The following is a 21,785-nucleotide window of genomic DNA, read 5'->3' as shown; positions in this document are numbered from 1 at the left end:
GAGATGTGTTTCACATACCATAATCCACTGGCATGTTTGCTGCCACTAAATCTACAACTGATACTACAGTGATTACTGAAATGCAAAGGACTTCCTTCCCAGTGGAGTTAGAGCTCACCCATAGTGCTTCCACAATTCTTAAGTCTAACACAGGCCTGTAAAAGTAGGTCTAATTACTCTATTTCATTGATTGTATGATGCAATCATCCCTTTCCACCACCTGGTCATTTTAACATTTATGACATTAAGATATATCTTACAATTAATGGTATGTCAGTTCTCAGTGTTACATAAAATAATGGTGCATTTTACAATTGACAGTACCTCAGATGTGATGAAATATAACAGAAACAATACAAGCACAACAAGCCCCAATGTTAAAGCTGAAAAAAGGTCATTCAGAAGAGCTTATCTTCTACAGGGTTACTTTTCTTTCCTTTTTTTTTTTTTTTTAAATATTTATTTATTATTTATTTGGCTGTGCCGGGTCTTAGTTGCAACACGCAGGATCTTTAGTTACAGCATGCGGGATCTAGTTCTCTGACCAGGGATCGAACCTGGGCCCCCTGCATTGGGAGCACGGAGTCTTAGCCACTGGACCACCAGGGAAGTCCCCAGGGTTACTTTTCAAGTGACTAGAAGGATAACTTAGAAAAAAAAATCGTTCCATATAAGGGTTTTTTATGACTTCAGAAGGCAATGAGGGAAGGAAACAATGCATAAATCTACGTGAAAACACAGCATAATTGCAAACCTAGAATGATAGGTACAACTGACAATTCTAGAAAATGTCAGAGGTTCAATTACTACAGCACCTTTATGAGTTCTATACCTGTCAAACTGATTTTAGGCTGATAAACCAAAAAGTTAAACATTTTTGGATTATTGCTGCTGTATATACCCATTTATATTAACCAATGCATATACACAAAAGAAGCAAATTTCACTTCATTTTTGCAGTGAAAAATAACCAATTTTCACCATTAGGGAAGGTAGAAGTCATGTGGCACTCCTTTCTAGAAGTTAAGCGTTCACCTGTTTTCCTGCTGACACATGCGACAAGGACTGTGGAGGTTGAGGCTGACTTGCGGGCTGTGCAGTCATGGCCTCGCTGGAGGCTGACGTCTGGGGAAGTGAATACTGCGCTGTCTGCTGAGAGGGGGCTGTCTGCTGCACTCCCTGCTGCTGAGAAGAAAACCATCACTCAGTTTTATTTCAAGTCATTAACAGCATGTTTCTAAGGAAGTATGTTTGCCTATCAGTGTCTGTAAAAGATGGCAATTTTAGTAATCAAGACATGCACAAACCCAAATTCACCAATTCCCCTTTTTACACATCTTTCTTTTTCATCTGGTGTTCTTTATTTGTGATGGTACAACCAAGAACTAACCCATGTTTCAAAGTTTGAGTCACCACTGGTTCTTCACCTAACAGGCTCCTTGCCCCAGTAGCAGCTCAGGTATTTACAAACACCTTCAGACACCATATCCAAACAGACCCTCTCTCCTCCAAATTCCTCCCTCTTTGTTCCCATTTCTTGATAGCAGCTCTCACTTTGGTCCTATGTTAAACTAATCCAATCTCTTTCCCTTAATCTATCAATATTTCATCAACTGTGTAATTAATTTGCTTAAAGAATAGCTTTGATAATGGCTACAAAATGGGAGAAAAGCATTGAATTTTGAACTTTAGCTTTACCATCTGCTAGCTGTGATACCTTAGAGATTGCTCATTTTACTGCCAAAATGAGGTCCTTCTTTGAAAACAAGGACACTATCACTCAACTCAAAGTACGGCAAAGGGAATGTCATCTGGAAATCAAGCATGTGCTAGGCACTCTGGTATAATACACCTAAACTTGATGAATGGCATGTATTTGTACCCAAACACTAAATTTTGCAATAAAATTAATGGCCCCCTCTAGCCTAACAAAAATCTGAACTTCATAGCTGACTTTCAAGACTCTTTAATACCTATAACTAATTTAAAATTTTTAATTTTTAAATACAAAAACAACAACTGTTTGTAATAAAAATTTCAAGCAATATATTAGATTAATAGAGTTAAATGAAAATACCCAATCTCATTTCTCCACAGGCAATCACAATTAGTGGTTTGGTGCATCGACTTTATGGATTTCCTTCTATGCATAAGTGGTCATTTACACAAAAGTTGATTTTGTTTTTAAAAACAAAACATAAACACACCCGTTTTATAAATACTGTTCTCTGACATGCCATTTTCATTTTATTTATCAATGGCACTGAAATCCTAATGATGAACACTTCGGTTGATTGAATTTTTTGTTACTTAAAATAATGCTACCACCAATGATAGCCTTTTACATATGCCCTGGTCCATATAACTGATTAGCTACTGCTGGTATAAAGATAAGGTATGTGTATGTGTATGTATCTTAACTGAGATATAACTGACATGTAACATAATGATTTGATATATGTCTAGTTAACATCCATCACCACACATAATTACAAATTTTTTTCTTGTGATGAGAACTTTTACAATCTACTCTTAGCAGCCTTCAAACATATAATACAGTATTATCAACTACAGTCACTATGCTGTACATTGCATCCCCAGGACTTATTTATTTTTGTTTTTATGTCTATTATGCATCTACCCACCTTAACAAGCATCCTAGATTTCGTTAGGTGATAATCTGCAAATAATATTTTTGCTTTCCTGATATTTATTCCTCATTTCTTTCTTATTATACCAATTAAAACCATCAAAAGAATCCTGAAATGTAATAGTGACAGTAGTCATGTTTGTTTTATCCTTATTTATTTCTGATAATGTATTCTTAACTTAAAAAAAATTAGGAACAAATGGCTGTTGAATTAAATAAAATTTATTTTCAGCAACTAAGATGTATCATATGTATCCAACTATAAGGCAGCTCTGAGCATAAGACAATTTTGCCCATTTTCCCACTAAGAAAGAAGAACCAAGAAAGTAGAAAACCTTTTTGGTTAACTTGAATGTATTTAAACTTTAAGGAATTCACCTTGAACTATCTACAGTTATCTAAGTCATTAATTTTCATACCTAAATAAGATTGTCTTTTATATAAATATACTAATTCAGAAATGTTGCTCCCCTTGCCTCATTCAAATTCTTCACATGTAATTATACATCAGCATTTTCATCTTCAGGGAAGCTACACTATGAATGATCTCGCTTTTCTGGCGCATAACATAGTACTTTTTCTTTAAGTTATGTCTTGAGGTAAAATCTGCAGTGACAAGCATCTGCTTGATTATTAGTATTAGGACAGTTCTTTTGTTTTTGCAATTGTCTTACAGGTGTATATTCATGTAACCTTTAAGTGATCTTTAAATGTTATTTACAATGAACCTGGAACAGTGAAGTTGTTCCCCTAAGAATAAGGACAAAATCTATGTTTAATGTCTTGGCGGATATAAAACCAATTCTGTCAGATATTGCCTATAAACATTTCCAACTACATACACCATTTAAGGGCCTTACAGGCACACTTGTTCTCAACAGTTTCACTTTATTCCATTAATATTTTTTTGTGTTACTGTTCAAAGCAAAGACCAGTAAGAGCCCCGTGATGTGAGCCTGATGAAGATTTGACTATGTGGTGATCCCCCTTCTTCGTAAGAGTTCAATCTGAGCAAACCCCCCCCCTTATATTTGGGTGCACGATTACCTCTCTCCCGCACCCCCATCAACGCAGACCCTTGCTTACATCACGATTTGGACTCAATCAGCTCTTTCCTGAACTCACAACTTCACTTATTTGTTTGTTTGTTATGTTTTAGGCCGTGCCACGTGGCATGTGGGATCTTAGTTCCCTGACCAGGGATCAAACTAGTGCCCCCTGCATTGGGAGCACGGAGTCCTAACCATAAGTCCTGACTTATCTGTATTCTAGCTACACTGAACCCAAGGTTTATTTGTTTCTGTCTCACAGCTTTCTACCTTTGTGCCTTCTATCTTGCTTATACTGCCCCCCTGCCCTTTTCTTTGGACCTAGAATATTCCTCATCCTTCATCTGAATCTAACTCATAATCAGAGTCCAGTTCAAATGCTCTTTCATACACCTACTGATATCCCCCTCCCTGCTCAGAAGAGATATAGTCTCTTCCTTTCACGGAGTCAGACTACTTGGATTTAAATTCTTTCTATCTTTTAGAAGCTGTGTAAGTTTGGGTAAAGTACTCAGCTTCTCCAGATCTCGTTTCAGCTTTCCCATCTCTACAATGGAAATAATGATAGTACCTATATTTATAGGTTCATAGAAGGATTAAATAAAAATACAGGTGGATTGCTTTGCACCCTGTATATATAATGTTAGCTATTATGCTTACTCGTTTTGTAGGAGTTGACGTATATGTTTACCAGATTATTCAGGCTCCCTGAAAGTAGCCTTATATGATCCATCTTGGTAGTCCATCAGTGCCTCACACATGGTCCTTCAGAGCATGAACTCAGTTAGGAAAAAACTGTTTAATTAGTTGGGTGTGTGTGTGTGTGTGTGTGTGTGTGTAAACTGTTTAATTAGTTGGGTGTGTGTGTACCATCAAAAATGAGCAGTTTTACAAACATATACCCTCACTCCTTGCTTAGAATAATTGAGGGTGTGTGTGTGTGTGTGTGTGTACTGTCAAAAATGAGCAGTTTTATAAACATATACCCTCACTCCTTGCTTAGAATAATTGAGAGGCATGTATGCCAGTTATACATTAAAGCATTTATAGAGAAGTGGCACCTCTGGATAGGACAGGAGTATATGGTGTGTGGTTTTTTTTTTTGCACTATCACACTGGCTAATAATCAACACTTTAGCCAAACAAGTACTGTTTAGCATAGCAACTTGGCATCATGCTTTGCATAAAACTGCCTCTTGAATACAGCCTGTACTGACCATGTACTATCTGTTGGACAAGGGTGCTTGAAAAAAATGTTCCTGAGCCTTAGTTGAACAAAAAGTAAGAGATACCTACAGACTCTACATGTGCCCTATGGAAGAAATTAAGGAAGCAGGGTAGCTCATGACCTTTCATGGCAGCAAAATACTCAGATTTCCAGTAGGAGAAAGCTATTTCTGGTACCTCATTAAGACACGATATACCACTAGAAGAGATTCTTGATAAAAACGTGAAAAGAAGCAATCCTTTATTCACTATATTTCAGAAACACAAGAAATAAAGTAAATTTCGGCTGAAGTTCATCTCTTTCCTCACACTAGTAAAATTAGAGAGATGGTTTCCTAAGGTGGTGTTGGGACGTGACGGTATGCAAAACGAAAATCAGATCTAAAAACAGACTCTAACTGTACAGTACAGAAAGTTTACAATCTTTCTTTTCTATATGTGGAACCCCAGAAGATAAAATAAACAAATACAGCTCCTTGGGCACCTTTGCAGAATCATGAGTCCCTGTAGAACTTTAATGCAGAAAAAAGAAAACTACTGTAGAAATCTTGGATTCTGGTTTGTAATGTTTAGTTCTATCTATCTATTGGTTATGCAACCCTGGAAAAGTTAAATATTCTAGACTGCATACACTTATTTAGATTGAGGGCTCAATTTTATGATTCTACTTAACTCATCCTATATTTAAAATAACTCACAAAATAGAACTATCTGAAAAAAGCATCACTGAAATGGGAATTTTTGTTTGTACTGTAGAGATAGCCATTTAGTCATATCTTTTCCCGGAAGAGTCAAGCACCTGATTCTTTTAACCTGACATTTGTGGAGCTGCCCCCCGCCCCCCAACTGTGCATACTTTCATCACCATTAAACTCAATGGCTTATTTCACTGCTTCATAACAAATTCCTTTGGAAAAGGAAAAACAGAGCATACACTTAAATCTGCACATTTTATTGCTATTGGCCTGTGTCCAAAGATAAGCGAATTAGGAGACCGGTATCCATGATAGTGTTTCTGTCCTCACTCAGCTTTATGTAACTTTTAATTTGCATTCTTATCAGGGGTTGTTAATATAATTAAACCTGTTACGGTCGGCAAAAATGTGACTACTTGAATGGAACAATAATTATATATAGATTCAGACACTTGTCTGGAAGAAAGGGCAGGAGCAAGACAAAACATGTAATTCCCAGCCCTTCCATTCTATAAGATAGAGGTGTTGGCCACAGAGAAAATGTATATACAGGCACCTCAGAGATATTACAGGTTTGGTTCAGATCACTGCAATAAAGTGAATATTGCAACAATCCAAGCACATGAATTTTTTGTTTCCTAGTGCATATACCTCACTGTAGTCTATTAAGTGTGAAACAGCATCATGACTGAAAAGACAATGTGCGTACCTTAACTTAAAAAATGCTTTATTGTTAATAGATGCTAACCATCATCTGAGCCTTCAGCAAGTCATAATCCTTTTGCAATAGTAACATCAAAGATCACTGATCACAGATCACCATAACAAATATTATAATAATGACGAAGTTTGAAATAAGTGTGGGAATTAGCAAAACGTGACACAGAGACACGAAATGAGCAAATGCTGTTGGAAAAATGGTGCCAACAGACTTGCTTGAAGCAGGGTTAACACAAATCTTCAATTTGTAAAAAAAAAAAAAAAAAAAAAAAAAAAAGTAGTACCTACGAAGCACAAGCAAGCGAAGCCCAATAAAACGAGGTTTGCCTGTATAACCAAACTAATCTCGTACAAGGAACATCTAATCGTAAACTAGCATCAAACGACTCCATGATCACATGCTGGACTGCGAGCAGGCCATTTGTAACGAGAATTAAAAACTTAGTTTCAAAACTTAATAGAAACAAGCCAATTTAGAATTTGGTGGTTTGAAAACACACTGCATAGGGAACTATCAAGAAGATAATTCACTGGGAAGTTTTTATGACAGATGTAGTGGCTATAAATTTTATTTGAAACAGATAATAAATATTCGATTGTGCCCCCAAAGCATTATTTCCATGTAAATAATTACTGTTAACTAATATCAGTGATGCACTACAGATATTTAATTTTACAATTACCAGTTTTGCTGTTGAATACATCAGCATTATACTAATCCCTTGAGTTCTCTGAAACTTTGGGAACAAATTCCCCAAATCAGAAGTTTAAAACATTTTTTTAAAGTTCCTGAAGTAGTTGTTCTTAGGCTTTCATTCATTTTAGCATAAAATCTGATGCCCCACCCCACAGATGAGAAATAATTAAAAAGGAGCGGAGCATTACTAGAGTCAAGCACAATGAAAGCAATGGTAAGATGCTCACAAAAGGACAAATCGTGAGATACATACACACAAAATTGATATTCTTCGTACAGTTGATCCTCAAATAACACAGGTTTGAACGGCGTGGGTTCACTTATATGTTAATTTTTTTCAATAAATACACACTTCAGTGCTATGCGATCCAAGATTGGTTTAATCTGTCGATGTGTAACTTCAGAGAGGGAGGACCCACCATAAAGTTATGCACAGATTTTCGCCTGGGCAGAAGGCCTGTGCCCCTAACCCCCTGTGCTGTTCAAGGGTCAACCGTATTGTTAAAACAGTGTAGAATCATCTGTTTAAGAAGGCACATAAACTATGTCAGTAAAAATAATTCTTTTGAATTTCAATATATGTCTAATCTAATAGACAATTAAAAAATACATTAAACAAAAGATTTTCTAAAACGTTACTGAAGACAGGAAATGCTACGCCTCTGGATTTTCCTTTCAAAAACTTAGCAAGCCATTTACATCAGGAATCCAATTCATGAAAGACGTAAAACAGTGTTTTGGCTATTGCTTATCCATAAAATGTAGCAATGAGTTGCTCTCACCTGCTGAGAATGTTGTATGGGTTGGGAGGATGAAACCCCTGTTAAACTACTTGAAGATTGCTGACCCTGGCTCTGCCCCTGTGCCTGAAGGAGAGAAGTGAATACAAAAAATTAGAGAAGCCCAAAGGTACGTTTATACAGAGGTCAGGATTTTGCAATAAATATGTGAGCTCCTGAGAGTTTGCCTGAGCAAGATGAAACATTCGCTTGATTAAGTATGTAGGGAGAGACCGCTGGGGCATGTTTTTAAAGAGAAGGTTAGAGAAGGATCATATTACAGAACATACTCTGATTCCATGCAAAAACCACTGATGGTTAAAACCTAACCTACCCCGCTGCTCAGGCTATATTTTTTGCCAAAATAGTAAGATTCAAAATAAAATTATTATTGAAAATAATCAGGAAAAATAGTAAGACTATCAACGTGAAAAAACTATCCAAACAATTGAAGAAAAAAGGGTTTTTAATAATGCTGTTTGGTTCCTTTTGCTATTTCTTGTAGTGCTATAGTGACTTTTATCAAAAATGTAAAAAAAAATTGTTATCATCATTACCTGCCAAGTACCTAGAGCAATGGCTCTCAACCAGGGGCACTCTGGGAACCCCATGCCCCTTCCCAAGGACGTCTGGCAGTGTCTGGGGCTAGTTTTGGTTGTCATAACTGCTACTGGTACTTGGTGGGGGGAGGCCAGGGATGCCGCTGAACACTCTACAAATGCACAGGGCAGCCCTCACAGCAAAGAGCCATCTCACCTAAAACGTCCATACGGTTGGAATTTGAGAAACCCTCACCTAGAAGAGATCTTAAGTTAAAATAAATTAGGTGAGAACTGAATGCAGGACTTGATAATAGGTGAGCTAAGAAAACGAAAAGGCCCACCTTTGCTGTTTCATTTCAATCTAGAGGGGCTTCTCTGAAGCTTACTTGGATAGAACATCACATTCTACTGCATCTTAACCACTGTGAGTATACATTCTTTCTGCACCTTTTCTGTAAACTACCTGATGTTTGAAATTGCATTTTGGAAAGTTTAAAGGAGCAAGGCTGGCAGTGCACACGCGTTCACAGTATGGGCTGGCAACCAGTGTGTTCATGTGAGCGTACCGTACCGCATGTGCACACAGTACAGATTTTCAAGTTTCTGGATCTTTTTGCTTCTTAGTACTGCTCTAGGTAACTGATACTTTATGTATATCTTTGGGGTTATTTATGCCCCTGATGGGGGAAGAACATAGGACGAAAGTACAAAGAAGAACATATAGTACTTTATAAAAGAGTGGGATATTTAAAACATCCAAATGATATCTTGAATATATAATTGCAAAGTTTCCTATTTAACTGCATAGTCTCCTACATAAATTTTATAAGACTTATACATTTGACAAAATGTATCAAAGGAATAATATATGAAAGTCAATACTGACTCCACTTCTTGAATGCTATTACGTCCATCACTTTGTCTTTATTTGCAAGAGGGTGCATATGCTCATATTCATAAACAACAAAATCTAAATTTGTTGAGGAAAAATCTAAGAACTGAGGTATCTAATGGTCTTTACCTTGCAACATGTACCACAAATCCCTAAAACAAAACAAAAAAACCCCCGTCACCCACACTAGATTCTAACTTAGTTGCTAAAAATTAGAATCAGTCAATTTTGTGGATTAACATTTTATTTGAACATATAATACATAGTGACCTGTTTGACTAATGCCATTTTTAAAAGGCATCCTCATTTGTTAAGACAAACTCCTAAGATGTTTCCTCTCTGTCTTTTAAGATCCTTCCATACTAATGAAAACTCTGTATATTCCTAACACTACTTAAAAAAGAAAAAGAAAGATTCTCTATTTTCCATTCTTTGCATTTTATAGGAAAAGAAATGTTATCTTCTCTATTTTTTTAAAAACTAGCCATGTTTGTTTCTAGGGAGAAAGAAATACTTCACATTAGTATTTGTAAATAATCAATGCTCAGTCAACTTTACAGACATTTATGTGTTCACTACTAGTTGAAAGCTCTGTCCACTCTACATATGGACAGAAGTAACTGATTTTGATGAGTAACTAAAATTCTAAGTTTTTGTGCTCTCTTTTCCAAGGGTGTACACATGTTATAGGTAAATCGGGCAGCTTCTGTCTCATATTTTGCTCTTAAATACAAGTAGTTTAAAATCACCCCCCCCCCAATGGAGAAACTTCATAATAAAATTAAACAATATCCCTCATGAATGGAAAGGAGGGATAGAAAACTTAAACGTAATGGTGCACAGCAGGGTAGTGTAAAAGAACCGTGGAAGTTTTCCTATAACCTGTGGACGGAGTGCAGATCCTCCTGAAGAAAATGAGGCAGATAAAACCTGCGGAGGTGTGGCTCCTTGGGGGAAACAGAAGAAAAGTGGGGATTCTTGTAACACTGTCTGAGGCAGACGGATAAAGGGTAATGAGACGTCAGAGCCAAAAGGTGCAGCTGCTCCCCCTGTAGGGGGAGGTGATTGAAAATCACTGGGGTCTGAAGAAGTGATTTGTGAGGAATCACTGGAATATTCTGGGCTTCCTATGGGCCAGCTCTGTCCGGTGGGCTCTACCACAGAGACGGTCAGTTCTGGGGCCTGGAAATCATGCTGTTCTTCAGTCACAGGCTGCAGGCGGCCGTGTAATCCTGTGGATTGAGGAGGTGGTTCTTCCTGATTCAAGTCCACAGCAACCTGTCGATTTCGGTAAATGCGCTGAGGTAAAACTCCTCCTCCTCCTTCTCCTGAAGAGGAGCTTGGAGTATGAGCATGAAACTCAAATACACAATTGCTTCTGCTCTCACTGTTATGAGTTAACACGGCAGGTGCAGAATGAGGAACAAAGACAGGGTGAAATTTCAAGCCTGTAGCATCTGTACTGATAGGTGCAGAAATGCTAGAGAGGGGAGATCCTGGGCTCAGTCCAGAATCTAATCTTAAATTCTGGAGGTGTCCTACCACGAAAGCCTGTCCGGATGGAAATTCAAAGACAGAACTTGAGGTAGGGCCCCCTTGCCCTGGCTTCTGTTCAGGTGTCTGTCTCATAGGACTTGACAGGACTGGTGAGCTGTATGGAACACCCTCAAACTGTTCTGCCACCTGGGCCTGGTACTGTACCCCAGCTAGATACACTGCTTCCTGAGGAATAAAGTAGTGAGCTTCTTCCGGAAGTACCAGTCCAGGTCTATAGTCACTGTAAACTTGAGTTGGTTCAAACATAGGCTGGACCTGTATCTCACATGGCTCTCCAGTGACTCTACTGGCTGCAGTACCCAACATAACTACAGCCTCTGGTGTCCAGTTAGTTGGGCTGCTACCAGGTGGAAGAAGATTTTGGCCAACAGTCCTCAGCAGGGGTTGGAAGTGGTGAGTTTGGGCTTCCAGGAAGGAGGTGCTCTTACGCCGCTGGGAAATGGCCACCTTCGGTGGACAGGTGGGAGGTGGTGAAAAAGAAACTGGACGTTCATGAATAGTTGGGAAAAATATCTGTGATTCTGGGTATGTTGGGGTCCCCCCACGCGGATGCACCATGGACTGAGGCTGTATCAACATGAATAAGACAAGTAATTCATACATTCATATGTGAAATTACATTGACATGCACAATTGGGTAACTGCGTAATGCTATGAAACGGTTATACCAAATTTATAACTAATAAAGAAATAACAATGCTTTTGGAAATTATGTGCATAGTAAAAATCCATTAAATACATCCAGGGTCAATAAAACTATTCTGTGGGACTCTTTGCATTAGATAAGAGCTGCTTTTCCACAACTTTCCCCTCTCAAGGGAAATGGAAGAATTTAACCTTCTAAGTGATTATTCTGCTTTTACCTACAATTTATATGTTCACTTATAACTGTACCAAGTCTTCCTACTCTGAAGCCTTATTGTCTGCTGGTGTGTTAGAGGCTCCAGGGTTCATTTCTGATCAATTAACAGTATGTCTTCTGACTAGAAATCAGAAGAGATTTTTGGTGGATAGTAAAATATACACAACTTGGCTAGTGACTGTCGTGTCTTTCCCCTGTCTGCCCCAAACCAGATGCAGTTAATTTTACTACACGAAACATGTCACAGATGCCAAATCATTGAATGTCCACTTTTCTGATTCTAGTTAAGTGTTGACTAATTCGGTGTTCAAATCAGGTGAAAAGGATAATTTAAATAAAAGCCAACTTGATTTAATAGCACTTTTTGTCACAGGGGCAGTTCTAGATTAAAAACTCTAAAGTTAGAATCGTACCCTGTCAAATGCAAACAGTACACACTGTAATAATTCACTTTCACGGACTCTTTTTTTAAAAGGGTAGATCAGTTTCATTCTTTCAATAGGGAAGACCCCTATCAAATAGGCAAAATGGCTCCACTGTTACTTCTTCACAACAGCTAAAAGGAGATTTCTGTTTTGACTCAGAATGCTCCATTTTACTGTTGTTTATTCAAAGAGTATTCCAAAGCCATAAAACACTATACAGTTAATCATTCTCCTAGGTAAAAATCTCAAGATTTGGGGGTTGCTAGATCAGAATGTTAACTAAATTCTCTATCTGGAAAAGCAGCAGCAAAGTACCACAGTGTTTAAAACAACTCTGAAAGACAGACTTTCTATAGACATTAATGGGGCCAAAGAAAATCACATGTACTATATGTGTATCTAATGTATTCCATTAGAGTCAAGATCCCACCTTATTCAAAGAAAAAAAATTTCCAAGAGGGAACATTATGTGGCCTTTTAGTTTGTTGACACCTCATTTTAAACAGCTAACAAATTAAAAGCAACTTTCCCTCTTCAATTATTCTTCACTCACTATTGGAAAAAAATGGACTCATCCAGTGTCATTAGTGTCTCTTTGGAATAAAGTGAGGAGAAAACATGTTTGGGTAATGTTTGATAAAGAGAAAATTTGCTTTTGATTAAGCCAACGAGTTTAAAATTAAATAATACACACATTCTTTGCTAAGATATGAAAATGCAAGGATCTGAATACGTTGGTGGGGGATAGGAGAATATAACAAAAGCTCAATTTTATGGCTCCCCGCTGATAGATGCCAAGGGTGTTAGAAGCATTCTCTCTCACGGCCCCCTTGCTTTTCTCCCCCTTAAAGCCTTACATAACAAAAAGTTATGGGAAACCACAGGAAAAACTGGTAACGTAAAAGCATAATATATTACTAAGTCTAGCCCTGTTCTTTACTTAATTTGTATTAAAATTCTTGATGCCTGGATGTATTCACTGGTAACAAGTTTTGTCAGGAAGTTTATGTTACATACAGTACTGACAAAGAGGGAAGGCAGGCTGGAGCGTCGGTGCTTGCGCTGAAAGGCAGAGTGCATAGGCAGGACACTCTCCAATGCTTTAGAAAGCTTTTCGGCAAAGGTTTCCTCAGGGGCAGTCCGAAGGAGGGAAGGAGAAAGAGGTGCAGACAGCACTGGTGGTGGGGTGGAAGGAGCACTGGGAGAGATGCGGGACAGAGAGGGAACAGCAGAAAGATGGGGGACACAAACTGACATGCTACGGCCACAACGAGGCTAAACAGAAAACAAACACGCACATGAAAAACACAGCACTCTGAAAACAGGATAACCAAACGTACAATGGTAACAGGGCATACTTGATGTAAAGAAATGTTCCATCCTCCCCAATTCCACAAAGCCGTTTTTTGAGGAGAGACGGAATCCCGCAAAGCACACTTGGCAGATAGTAACTATTCTCTCTACACTGTTGGTCACGTATGAACAACCACAACAATGACCAAGTATCTTCCTAAACATTCTGCAATAACATTAATTGTTACGAGTGTGCGAGTAAGAATGACCGACTGACTGAGGCAGCAGAACAGACAGGGAAAATGATGAATGTTGGCTTGCAGCTTCTGCAAACTTATTAAGATTAAACAAGAATGAATTCTATTAGTTTCACGTACATTATAAGATGTAGAAGATTTTAAGCCTGGATCGCTTTGCAGGAGCTCTAGAAACCTCAGACATAAAAGATTTCCCAGTTCTATTTTAGAAGGCATTAGACAAAAAAGTTGTTGGCTCACAGTATTTTACTTATTACACTTGCCTATCTTTATCTATAAAGCTAAAAAGTCATTTTCTACTAGGAAGAGCATTAGCTTTCTAGACATAATTCATAATAGATACAGGAAACATTCTGTATTTTTATTAAAGTAGTCAATGGAAAAATATCTGAAATGTGAATCTCTAAAGAATAACTTTAAATTGTTTTCAGCCACATCAGAGGTTCAACTTTGGTTTACAAAGTTAGAAAGTTTGAAGCATCTTAACATAAAGGTTTTAATATAGCTACAAAGCAGTAAATCTAATGCTGCAAGGCTGTCCTGAGCAAGTTTGTTATTTCCTTTTAGATACTGTGAACTGTGTAATTGACTACATTTTCTTTTTTTCCCACTCTTGCTTCTCTTTTATTTTATTTTTAATTCCACTTATAATTGATACATACTGTTGCAAGCCACAGTAATTTTTCTCTGGAATTAGAAAGGAATAATTATAAAAGTTTTGAAAAATCCTCAATATTTAATAACTCTTCATGATACTTCCACAGAATATTGTCATTAAAAGGCAAGACTGTCATTTCATTAAAGTCTGCTTTTAGAGCATCAAATGTAGCTATATTTGTGGCGCAAATATTTAACATCTTCATAAATGATCAGTCCATTTCCTTTTCTAAAACAGAGACCCAAAGTTCATAAACCCTGTGATGAGGGAAGCCAAGAGATTAAAAATAGTTTTAAAAAAATCTATAGTTATGATGATCCAGAAGAAATCAACAAGAGTAGAAAGTGACAAGAAATGCTGACAAATAATATTTGTTAGATCACAGAAATACACCTGTACAGTCTGTATAAAGCTCTTCTACCCTACCTACTTATTTTAAAGGTCAGAGAAGTAGGTTGTTAGAACATTAGTACATTGGAAGTTTTCTTTCTGTTACTGTGGCCATCCATCTTGAGACCTAGCCAAAAATATTTTATTCCAAGCTGTAGGATAAGAGACCACAACAAGTAGAAGTATTTTCTTACCAGAAAAAGATAGAGTTTCATTTAATGAAGAGCAAGAGTTCCACGAATTCAGATAAAAAGCTTTCTGAGAAAGAGGGACAATCTATCTGCCTAAAGATCTCACTAAACAAGGGCCCTACAGTGACCAGTAATTCTCAGTTCCTTCCTGAGGCAGAAAATGCATCTTATTCACCTCTGAAGACTTCACGGAGGGTCAACAAAAGACATGGGGTATTATCTAATGATCTATTTGAACATTCTCTATATGAGAAGCAAGAGTGGCTAATGTAAAACATGGGTAATAATGTGTGTATATGTGTGTGTATGTATGTTTATATATGCATAGATATAAATGTATAAAATATTTCAGGATATAATTTCTATAAGTTGACGCTGAAAATAAATCAGTCATAAAACAGATACCAAAATAAAGGGAAAAAGCAAATGAACATATACTGGGGAAGGAACTCGCGTCCAACACAGACTTTAAGGCGAGAACACGCATAGCAACTGATGATTGAACACAAGCGCTAAATTAAATGGTCATTCCTTCACTATAGAGTACTCACATGCAGCATTCTATCATGGCCTGAAGGTCTTACCTGTGTTTTATACATTAAGACACCTTACAGAAAACACTCAGTAATTCTTTTAAGTAACTTCTGAAAAACTCTCCTTGCCCCCGCCCCCAAACCACTTGTGTGCCCGTCTTACACTGCTTGGAACAGTTTCAACACTGAAGGGCTAAAGAGAGCATTATCTTTAATCAAACGCAGATCAGTTTAAATCTTGTAAACAGTGTCTTCACACATTAATGTAGGTGTCCTCCCCTGCCTGAACGACTCCTATCATACTCTACGATCAACCTGCCTCCTTTGGAAATGCGCCATTTGTACTTTTTACTCTGGACTCATGCTGTTACCCATTTGGCAGAAGAGTCTGAACTGAACACACTATAGGCTTACCCTCTCTTGCACGGCTACTCACCATACTTGAGGGTGGATATACCCCAAGGGGCTGAGCCTGTGCCTGGACAGCAGACGCGGTGTGCCCTGGGAGGGTGCCAGTGGGATGTGCCTGCTCATGCTGGGAGCCATACGAAACTGTCTGTTGGCTGCTCACTCGAGACTCTGTGAAGACAGAAGATCCCTGCCCACTGTCAACCGTCCCGTCAGCTGAAGGAGAAATAAAGTGCCAAAAAACAAGACAAAGAGACAAATCATGAAAAGAAGGTTCACATTTTCCCATCACAAACCCCTGATTTTAGGGTTAATTGGGTTTTTTCTTTGCACAGACCTGAACTAAATAAAAAACAAATTCTAATTTTACTAAGTAGATTTCCATGTTTAAATGAGGGATCCACACAGAAAAAAGTTCTGTCTTAAAAAAAAAAAAATTCCCTGGCTATCGCAGTATTTTCCCACCTGAAGAACAAGGGGAATAAAACAGAATGTTATTAGTCAGCCTGAAGTTTGACACAGCTTCCAAAGTCTTAACTGTGGAGACCAGTGGGTTCTTAGTATTAAGAAGGTAGTTCAAAATACTAACTAGCAGTCTCATTAGTTTCTAGTTTATACGTTATTCAGCTTTGCTAAAAGAGCTGAACCGGATTAGTGGGTTCAAAAATAAGCAGCTAAGATAAACTTGTCATTTTTCACTACTAATTATATTTTAAGGAATTATAAAAAGTAGAGATCTACAAATTAGAACTTTCAAGATGTTGGAACCTGTAGAATTGTTTTATATTCTAATCCTATTTCCTCACTGTCCCATCCATACTCTATTAGCTATGGACGTAAGAAAGGTAGATGGCAACCATTTCAAACTTCTTATTTACACATTAGATTTCTAGTTCAAAACCAAGAGGCCAGTGCGAAATGATGACCGAGAAGATAAAAAGTCAACTAGGAGTATCGTTAGCAACCCTGCCCGCTTCCCCCAGGACTCACACAACACAGACACACCAGGTGGCTGGTGCTGCAGCTGCTGGTGCTGGTCTGCCTCGGGCTCCTCCGGCTCTACTTGTGTGGAAACAGAAGCTGAAGTGGCAGAGGCAGCAGGTCCGCCAGTGCACGTGGAAGGGGGCTGCTGGGCTGCGGCCTGGGAAGCACTGGCCTGCTGCTCCCCCTGCTGTTTGAGGCTGCTCTCTTCCTGCTTTCTTTTTTCTTGCTCCTCCCGCACCAACTGACGCTGTTCTCGCTTTCTCTTAATTAATGACACTCTATCTTTGATGGCTTTTGCCATGGTCTTGTGATCACCTTCACAGACATACCCAGAGTCTACCTGAAGGATAAAAGGGTACATTAGGAAGCAGCAGGATATCAAAAGAAAACAAACCAAACACAAAAAAAGGTACTTTGGGGAGAAAAGTAGAGAAGAAGGGGAAGAAAGAACTCTCTAAGGACTGGTCTTAACCAAACTGCGAAACTACTGGTCTGCATTATGCACTTCGCCACCATTTTTTGAGATACTCATGGGGTGGGTGCTATTATCTTTGTAGAAATTCATGGGGTACATGTACCTTCACTAACTAAAACAACAAAACAATGGGGAACCTAAACATCAAAGTTTTTATTTATTTATTTTTATTTTTTTATTTTAAATTTTTATTTATTTAATTTATCTTGGTTGCACCAGGTCTTAGTTGCAGCATGGGTGCTCTTCAGTTGCAGCATGCATGTGGGATCTAGTTCCCTGACCAGGGATTGAACCCGAGTCCCCTGCATCAGAGGGCAGATTCTTAACCACTGCACCACCAGGGAAGTCCCAACATCAAAGTTTTTAAACCAAAAGGCTCATTCTATTACATTCACTCTATTTCCCGCTCACATGTAACCATCAATATTAATATTAACCTGTGTTGCTTTTACTTCCTTTCACTAGACAACCACTTAACCAGATAAAACAACTGTGGTAAATATATGAAGGTTAAAAATAAAAACCTCAAACAGTATAAAAACCTGACAATTAAAAATAAGTACCTCTTTCATACCTGACCCCCTTCTCAGAGGTAAGTAGTACTGAATGGGTCTAACACATTCTAGCAGAGACAGTCTGTGAGTATCTCTGCACAGTAAACGGCTATTTAGGCACCATGGCAAGCCTAAGATGGGTGAAGAGTTTTCTTTTTGAACAGTGATCTTTTAGACATACTTCAAAAATGACTCACCAAGGGCTGCCTACTAATAATTGATCTTGAAAACTCCCTTTGAAGTAAAAACAATGTGTGATCTATTTATAGGGTTTATCCAGATGACTGATCAAAGGCTACTGTATCAGTATTTAGAAAACATACCTTGTCATTCTAACTAAATAGGTTATACTAATTAGGAGTCTCAGTCAACCTTACAGACTTTCAAAATTACTTCAGAATGCTTTCCGGTTCGTTCTGTCTCTCTTCCTGTATGTCTGTCTGCCCGCCTGCCTGTCTGTCCGTCCATCCATCCTTATACGTATCTATGTCTATACACATCTCCTAAAATACACGTATCTATGTCTATACATGTCTCCTAAAATAAAAATAACTTTTAGGGCCATTAATCAACACAATTTTATATCAATGGAATATGCCATACACACTGCTTCATAAACTGCTTTTCTGCTCAACAGTATCAATGTATGTAAGTCTCCATCAATTTTTAAATGGCTGATTAGTGTTGATTTACCATTTCTTGAGCAACCTCTTCTGGCACATCTCTCTCCAAGTCAAAGGAAAACTCAATAGCTTCATTGTCTTTGTACTTCCCCTTTAATTTCTTAATATCTTCAATACGTAGCCATAATTTAATGGCTATCTTTTCGCCATCATCTTCTTCTGCTAATTCTACCCGTACCCCTGTTTCCTCCTGGAAGAAGGCATGGTTCAAAAGGTCTTTGATAGAGTATCTTCAAAAGAGAGGGGAAAGAAACAAAAAACAAAATGCCATTAGATTTAAAAGATACTTTTCAAGTATGGCTGATTATTGCTATTGGAATAATGAAAACAGACTGCAAAAAGGAGAACAAGGGAAATTCTATAACTCATTCTACATTGCTCCATTTGAACAGTGATTACAGTTATATTCAAGTTACAGAACATCAGAACAATCTCATTTATGAATAAGAGCTCAAAGTGATGCTTTTAAAATCTAATGATCTAATCTCATCTTAGTTAATAGTGTACTAATAATAGCGAGTAATACATAGAATATCATAGCTTCAAAATACCACATAATCATTTACATAGTGCTTATAGTTAACAAAAAATTCTCGTATGCATGATCTCATCTGATCCTTGACCAACATCCAATGAAATATCATTTCCTGATTATTAGGAAATGGATCCTCAGAGAGACCGACAATCTTGCTCAGTTATAAAAGTCATAAATGGTGGAATCAAAACTCGAAAATCTTTTTATTTCTAGTACATTACCTTCTACTACAGCAACCTTTATTTACTCCAATAAATCCCCTCAATTCTTTGTTCAACACCTTGTGTACTAGGCAAGCAGAAGTCTGATTGTGGAACAATTTTCTCTAGATAAATGGTCTCAAAATACCAGTAATCTAGTAAACTGTTCCATCCAGAAAAGAAACAAGAGTAACACACTCTAAGACTGGAGACAAATATTCCTTTATTTATAGTTTTTAAAAAAGTTCTTAAAGAGATTAAAGACTCTCCTTTTCAATCAGTGTATACGAAAATAGAAACCCAACTAAATTTCTACTAAAAAGCCTTGAAGATCATGATGTTAAGTTCTTCCAAAGAACAAAGTTATGAAAAGAATATGAGACTGGAGAAGTGCAGATATGGAATCCTTTAATTTGGTTGATGTACCTGGTCACTCGCATTCTTCAGGAGGTAGATTACGCTCAATTTACAATTTCTAACTGCACTACCTGGTCTACTTTTTCTTCTTTGGAGGGTGAGGGGGGATGGTGAAAGTAGTTTATTTTTCAAAAACAGACACTGGACCTTCGCCATGCCTAACGGGTGATGAATCAGCTATATGGCAGATCAGATACTTGCCCCTCCTCTGAGAAAAGTCCTCTGTAAGCATAAATGACTAAGCCAGATCTCCTCCCAAGCTCTGGGTGAAGTTGTCTCTTTTTACTCAAAGGAATTTTGACATTTTGCTCTTCTTCAGTTCTGGCATAGTAACAGCAAATCAAGACCTGCATAGCTGAGTTGATTTTAAAGAGCCAATATTTTATTTCATCTTTTAGAATTCAATGGGTAAAGGACTAAGGAACAGATCTGCTGCGTTAAGGACAGAACCCTACTGAGTTTTACAAATCATGTTGATGCTGTAAGTAGTTCTTACTGAATGCAGCAGCTATGTTTAAGGTGGTTTTGGTTTAATTAAACTCTACCAAACCACATTCTTACAACATTTCAGTATACCAAATCTGAATATTACCTTCAATGGACAGAACTCTAGTTTTAAAGATATTACAAGACATAAACAGAGAAACTAATCACAAGTAAATTATTAAATACACCTTAGACTGAGTGTTCTATTGAGAGCCTATTACACTTGAAGTTTTTGTTTAAGCAATACCCAGGTCAAAAGAGGCAACTTACCTTTCATCTTTGTTTTGCCGTATGCATCCTTCAATAATTTCCTTCACTTCAGGAATTGCTACTTTGTCAAAACTGGCTGGTTTCACCCCCTGAAAATCATAAAAATAGCGAAAGAAACACGTTAACGAAGACAGGGACTTTGAATTTTAATTTTTACTTGCCTCTTAAGGTTCTACTAGATTCCTTCTTACCATCCTGGCTTTTTTCTGATTTGCCTGCAGGATCTAGTCCATGCAGGGTCAGAGCTTGGAAGTGGCAATTTAGCCCCTACGAGATAACAATAGGGAATAGTTAAGATAGTGGAGTCACTAACTTCCATGGCTTCATATGGCTAGCAAAAAATTTAGGCTGTTGTTAACATCTTTTGCTGCGTTTCAGGTAATGGAAGTTACTGGCTAAAAAGAAGGCCAAGTGTTCTAATTGGCTAGAAGATCTTCTGTTCAACCTCGTTCCCTAACACATTAATCAACATAACATTTATGGGCATGAATTCACATGCTTAGTTTGGCAGGTATTCTATTATTATAGTATACCTTAACAAACTCAACCAGAAGTTAAGAATTTGGATCGGTTTGGCATGATAACTGAAGAGCAAATTGTCTTGTACATATGAAACATAAAATGACAAGTGATACATCAGACCCATATGAAAGACAAGCTCTCCAATTAATTTCCGAAGAAAATTCAATATCACTATTATATATAATACTAAACAGCATCACAGTAGTATTTTAGAATCTTCACAAAGTGTAAATTCTTTGCAAATAAAACTTCAGCAGTGTGTGGAAAATATATATAAGAAAGAATAACAAACTACTCCTGTCTGAAAGGTGGTGTGGAGAAAAACATCTCATTATCTATTCTTGCCTCATCTAAGTAACCAGATGGATTGATATGAAGTAGCAACACGGATATGCTGTCCAAGTGGCACTGTAAGTCTATAACCACATAACACACAGGGAGTAGGAAACAGGAGACAGGACTAGAAAAGTTAGAATATATTATAAATTATAATCAGCTACTGTCTTAGTGATGATATATATTAGAATTAGTGATAAATTTGATAAATCACAGAAATGAGTGTCATCTCTCACAGATTAAAATGAAATATATCAAATGGTTAGCTCTAAAGTCTTTAAATACTAGAGTTGTGGTGGGATAATTCTCATCAATTACTCACTACATTATTCAAAAGTCCTAAAAATCAATCAATCAATCAATCAATACATTAATTAAAAAGGGGGAAGGGACTTCCCTGGTGGCGCAGTGGTTAAGAATTGGCCTGCCAATGCAGGGGACACGGGTTTGAGCCCTGGTCCGGGAAGACCCCACATGCTGCGGAGCAACTAAGCCCAT

General features: G+C 37.6%; 1 protein-coding gene across 22 annotated transcripts in view; it reads right to left on the bottom strand.

Annotated features, from left to right (window-relative positions):
• WNK1 (WNK lysine deficient protein kinase 1) overlaps window positions 1-21,785 on the bottom strand; it is a 135,519-nt gene that overhangs the window by 27,011 nt on the left and 86,723 nt on the right. For 11 of the 22 annotated variants that reach the window (XM_057557440.1, XM_057557444.1, XM_057557448.1 and 8 more), the window contains exons 5-11: window positions 20,430-20,518; window positions 18,532-18,751; window positions 16,816-17,149; window positions 15,854-16,041; window positions 10,134-11,375; window positions 7,821-7,904; window positions 1,036-1,185 (exon numbers count right to left, since the gene is read on the bottom strand). In XM_057557440.1, coding sequence (XP_057413423.1) covers window positions 1,036-1,185; window positions 7,821-7,904; window positions 10,134-11,375; window positions 15,854-16,041; window positions 16,816-17,149; window positions 18,532-18,751; window positions 20,430-20,518 — 2,307 coding nt within the window. The remainder of the gene's footprint in view (window positions 1-1,035; window positions 1,186-7,820; window positions 7,905-10,133; window positions 11,376-15,853; window positions 16,042-16,815; window positions 17,150-18,531; window positions 18,752-20,429; window positions 20,519-21,785) is intronic. The other 11 variants (XM_057557455.1, XM_057557459.1, XM_057557460.1 and 8 more) reach the window with 7 other exon arrangements.

This window comes from Balaenoptera acutorostrata, chromosome 11 (genome assembly GCF_949987535.1).
Source record: "Balaenoptera acutorostrata chromosome 11, mBalAcu1.1, whole genome shotgun sequence".
NCBI lineage: Eukaryota > Metazoa > Chordata > Mammalia > Artiodactyla > Balaenopteridae > Balaenoptera > Balaenoptera acutorostrata.
Note: the sequence above shows the minus strand (reverse complement) of the source record. Positions and strands in the feature narration are given on the sequence as shown.